Source organism: Onychomys torridus, unplaced genomic scaffold (genome assembly GCF_903995425.1).
Source record: "Onychomys torridus unplaced genomic scaffold, mOncTor1.1, whole genome shotgun sequence".
Lineage (NCBI taxonomy): Eukaryota > Metazoa > Chordata > Mammalia > Rodentia > Cricetidae > Onychomys > Onychomys torridus.
The window spans coordinates 4,263-7,624 of NW_023413120.1; the positions used below are offsets into that span (position 1 = coordinate 4,263).

At 33.3% G+C, this 3,362-nt stretch overlaps 1 protein-coding gene across 1 annotated transcript; it reads left to right on the forward strand.

The window, feature by feature from the left end:
- The first annotated feature begins 1,785 nt into the window (after positions 1-1,785).
- On the forward strand, positions 1,786-2,733 carry LOC118576146 (olfactory receptor 4P4-like). The gene has a single exon (XM_036176512.1). The coding sequence runs from the start codon at positions 1,825-1,827 to the stop codon at positions 2,731-2,733; it is 909 nt and encodes a 302-aa protein (XP_036032405.1). The 5' UTR covers positions 1,786-1,824.
- The last annotated feature ends 629 nt before the right edge of the window (positions 2,734-3,362 follow it).

Below are 3,362 nucleotides of genomic sequence, written 5' to 3' on the forward strand. Positions count from 1 at the left end.
ATACAGTACTGGAATTTTCCATGTAGAAAAGATAAATGCAATCCTGAGATTTTTTTTTGAGATTTTAAATTTTTCAGACTGTTATACAGTCTTCCTTTTTATTTCAAGTGTTTATGTCAAGCATGCTGAGCAAGATGAGCTAAGGAGAAGGGTAGATGCGTGATAAAGAGTAAGAGAAAACTAACCCGGAGAGCATCTGTAATTCATGTGCAGGTAATTTTCATACTGTTACCATTATAAGTACCAAACATTTATTTCGTTACTTTTAAGTTATTAATTAAGGTGTTATCATTAAGAATTGAACCAATGACTTTGGAGGCTGTTCTTTGTTGTAAGTTATTCTAATTGCTAGACATTGTATTTGCTTTTCTTTTGGAACACATTTTTCCACAAATGAAGCACAAATTTTAACAATAAATTTGATCCAATTCATTTAAGACATAAGACATTGATGTATTTCATGGAGGTGCTATTGCTTGTACATTTTTTTTTTTGCTAATGCTGTGATTAAATGGGAGACAAGGTATTGTTAGATATTCTCAGAACATGACAAATTTAAGAGTTTCTATTTCTAATGTCAAAAAACAGATGAAATTGAAATTTTAGGTCACTACATAGTGATTTTTAAAGCTTTCTATTTTTATGTCTCAAATAGTTGCAAATGTCATTATTAGTGAAGCTGTAAAATATGGAAACTGTGGACCAAAACTCTCTACAGAATTTGTGAAAAACACTCCTGCATGAATACTAAATTAGCAATTTAGGTTTCACTTATAAATTCATTCTGGATGCTATTTAACTTTTGCCAGCAGAGCCAGACAGAGAAGTGTGTAGTTCCTGCCCTTCTAGTACTTTATCATGAATTACAGCTAGAAAATAGAAAGTCATATATGTGAAGGTACAAATAAGTCCTGAAACAGTACAAGCTAAGAGTATTTTTAACCACACAGGTTGCACTTAGATTATATACTATATTCTCTTCAATTTGTTGTTTATGCATACATTCTATAGCTTTGAAATTATCTGTCAATTTCAGTATTTCTTCCTAATGTGCTTGTATTCTCACTGTTTATGACTCTAGAGTTTACCTGAAGATAATATACTACACTAAAATGTATATGAGAAACCCAGTAAATTTTCTTTCTTCTCAAATATCAATAAGAAAAATTTAACTATATTTAACTTTTTAAATTATTTTAACAATATTCTCCATGTAGTATATTTTATTAATCCCAGTAGGTAACTCGCATCTCTCTACCTCCCTGCCACCATATTTCATTGAATATTTCTCATTAGTCATATAATTCACATTTAAAAACATTTAAACTTATAAATATATTCATACAGAAAAACATTCAGGTAGCTACTCTATTTCATGTTGGTGAAAGAAAATACTCTTAGCATTCATCTCTGTTTCAAATAAAATACGCAACTGAAACAAAAATAAAATGAATTCCCTATAGTATATTATTAAATATATATTAAATTATATTCATGTTTTAAAATTTCACATACAGCAATAGAACATTTTGCTTTTATTGGGTGAAATAGTAACTTTAATTTATATTTTAAAAGATAAGATTTCCTTGATATTAGTAATATTACAGACTGTAAGGGAAATTTGATAAAGTACTGCTTGAAATATCAAATTTAATTTTTTAAATACCAAGGCAATATAATTGATGTATAGAATTTCATCTGTGATTTTTACAGTAGTATCTAATACTTATTTATACTGCTGATATGGTTGTCACCACATTGGAAATCTCTTACCTGGTTTCTTTTCCCATAGATACTTAATTATTCTTGCACAGGCTATAATAAATGGAATGCCAGAGGAACATATCAGAATTCTTTCTCCTGGGTCTGTCTCCTAAGCAGAACATACGAGTGTTCTGCTTCATGTTCTTCTCATTCTGTTACCTTGCCATCTTGTGTGGGAATCTGCTGATCCTTATCTCAATTGGAGGCAGTTCTCTGCTCAACCAACCAATGTACTATTTCCTCAGCCACCTATCTTTTATGGACATCTGCTATACCACGTTTGTGACACCCAAACTGCTTGGGGATCTGCTTGTGCAAAGAAAAAGCATCTCCTATGAAAGCTGCATGCTTCAGGTCTTTGCTATGCACTTCTTTGGCCTTATTGAAGTCTTAATCCTGACAGCTATGGCCTTTGACCGCTATGTGGCCATCTGCAAACCTCTCCACTACATGGTAATCATGAGCAGAACCAGGTGCCATGTCCTGATCTGGGCTTCCTGGGTTGGTGGAGCTGCCCACTCCTTTTCCCAGGTTTTTATGCTAATATGTTTGCCTTTCTGTGGCCCCAATGAAATTGATCACTACTACTGTGATGTTTTCCCTTTGCTTAAACTTGCCTGTACTGATACTTACATCACTGGTGTCCTCATGGTTGCCAACTCAGGAATTATTGCCTTGGTAACCTTTGTTCTCCTGTTTGGTTCATATGTGGTTATACTGTTTACATTAAGGAATCACTCAGCAGAAGGAAGACGCAAAGCTCTTTCTACCTGTGGGTCACACATCACTGTGGTTATTTTATTCTTTGGCCCTTCCATCTTTGCCTACCTTAGACCTCCTACTACTTTCCCTGAGGACAAAATCTTTGCGCTGTTTTACACCATTATTGCTCCTATGTTCAACCCCGTCATCTATACTCTAAGAAATACTGAGATGAAGAACGCTATGAAAAAGGTTTGGTGTCAATAGACAGTCTCACAAGAGAAACACATTAATTTGTTTATTCATATGTTGTTAAAAGAAAACACTGTGCAACTATTAAAGTGACTTTATCATCAAGAAGAGCAATTAGTATTTGAACTGTTCAGAGCTTTGCTCATTCATAAATGGAAAAGGTGAGAATATGAAGAATAATTACTAACAATATTTCACTGTGAAACCTACTAAGAAAATGTGCATTGAAACTATTCTAGGTCAAAGAACGATTCTTATATTGTGTAATCAAATTCCGTGCTTATTTAAAATGTTATTAGCTTTTAGATTTGATTTATTACATGATTATAAACATCTTGCTTTCAGCACAATTTAGAACTAGATTGAGATTGACTCCAGAAAAGGAGATTTAGTGATGAACTTTATATTCTGACAGGATTTGTAAATAAACCATATATGGTAACCCTCTGAAACAAATCATTCTATGAAAAAGTGAAACAAAAGAGAATTTGAGTGATCTTGCCAGAAAAGGTTCTCCATGCATTATCTGAGAGCTGCTAGCTCGTGCACCTCCCTAGACATATAGACATATAAGTAGTTGCATGGATGGCCACAGTCATAGGCTCACACAGTAGGTTTGTAGATATTTTCAGGTTTAGGGTGAA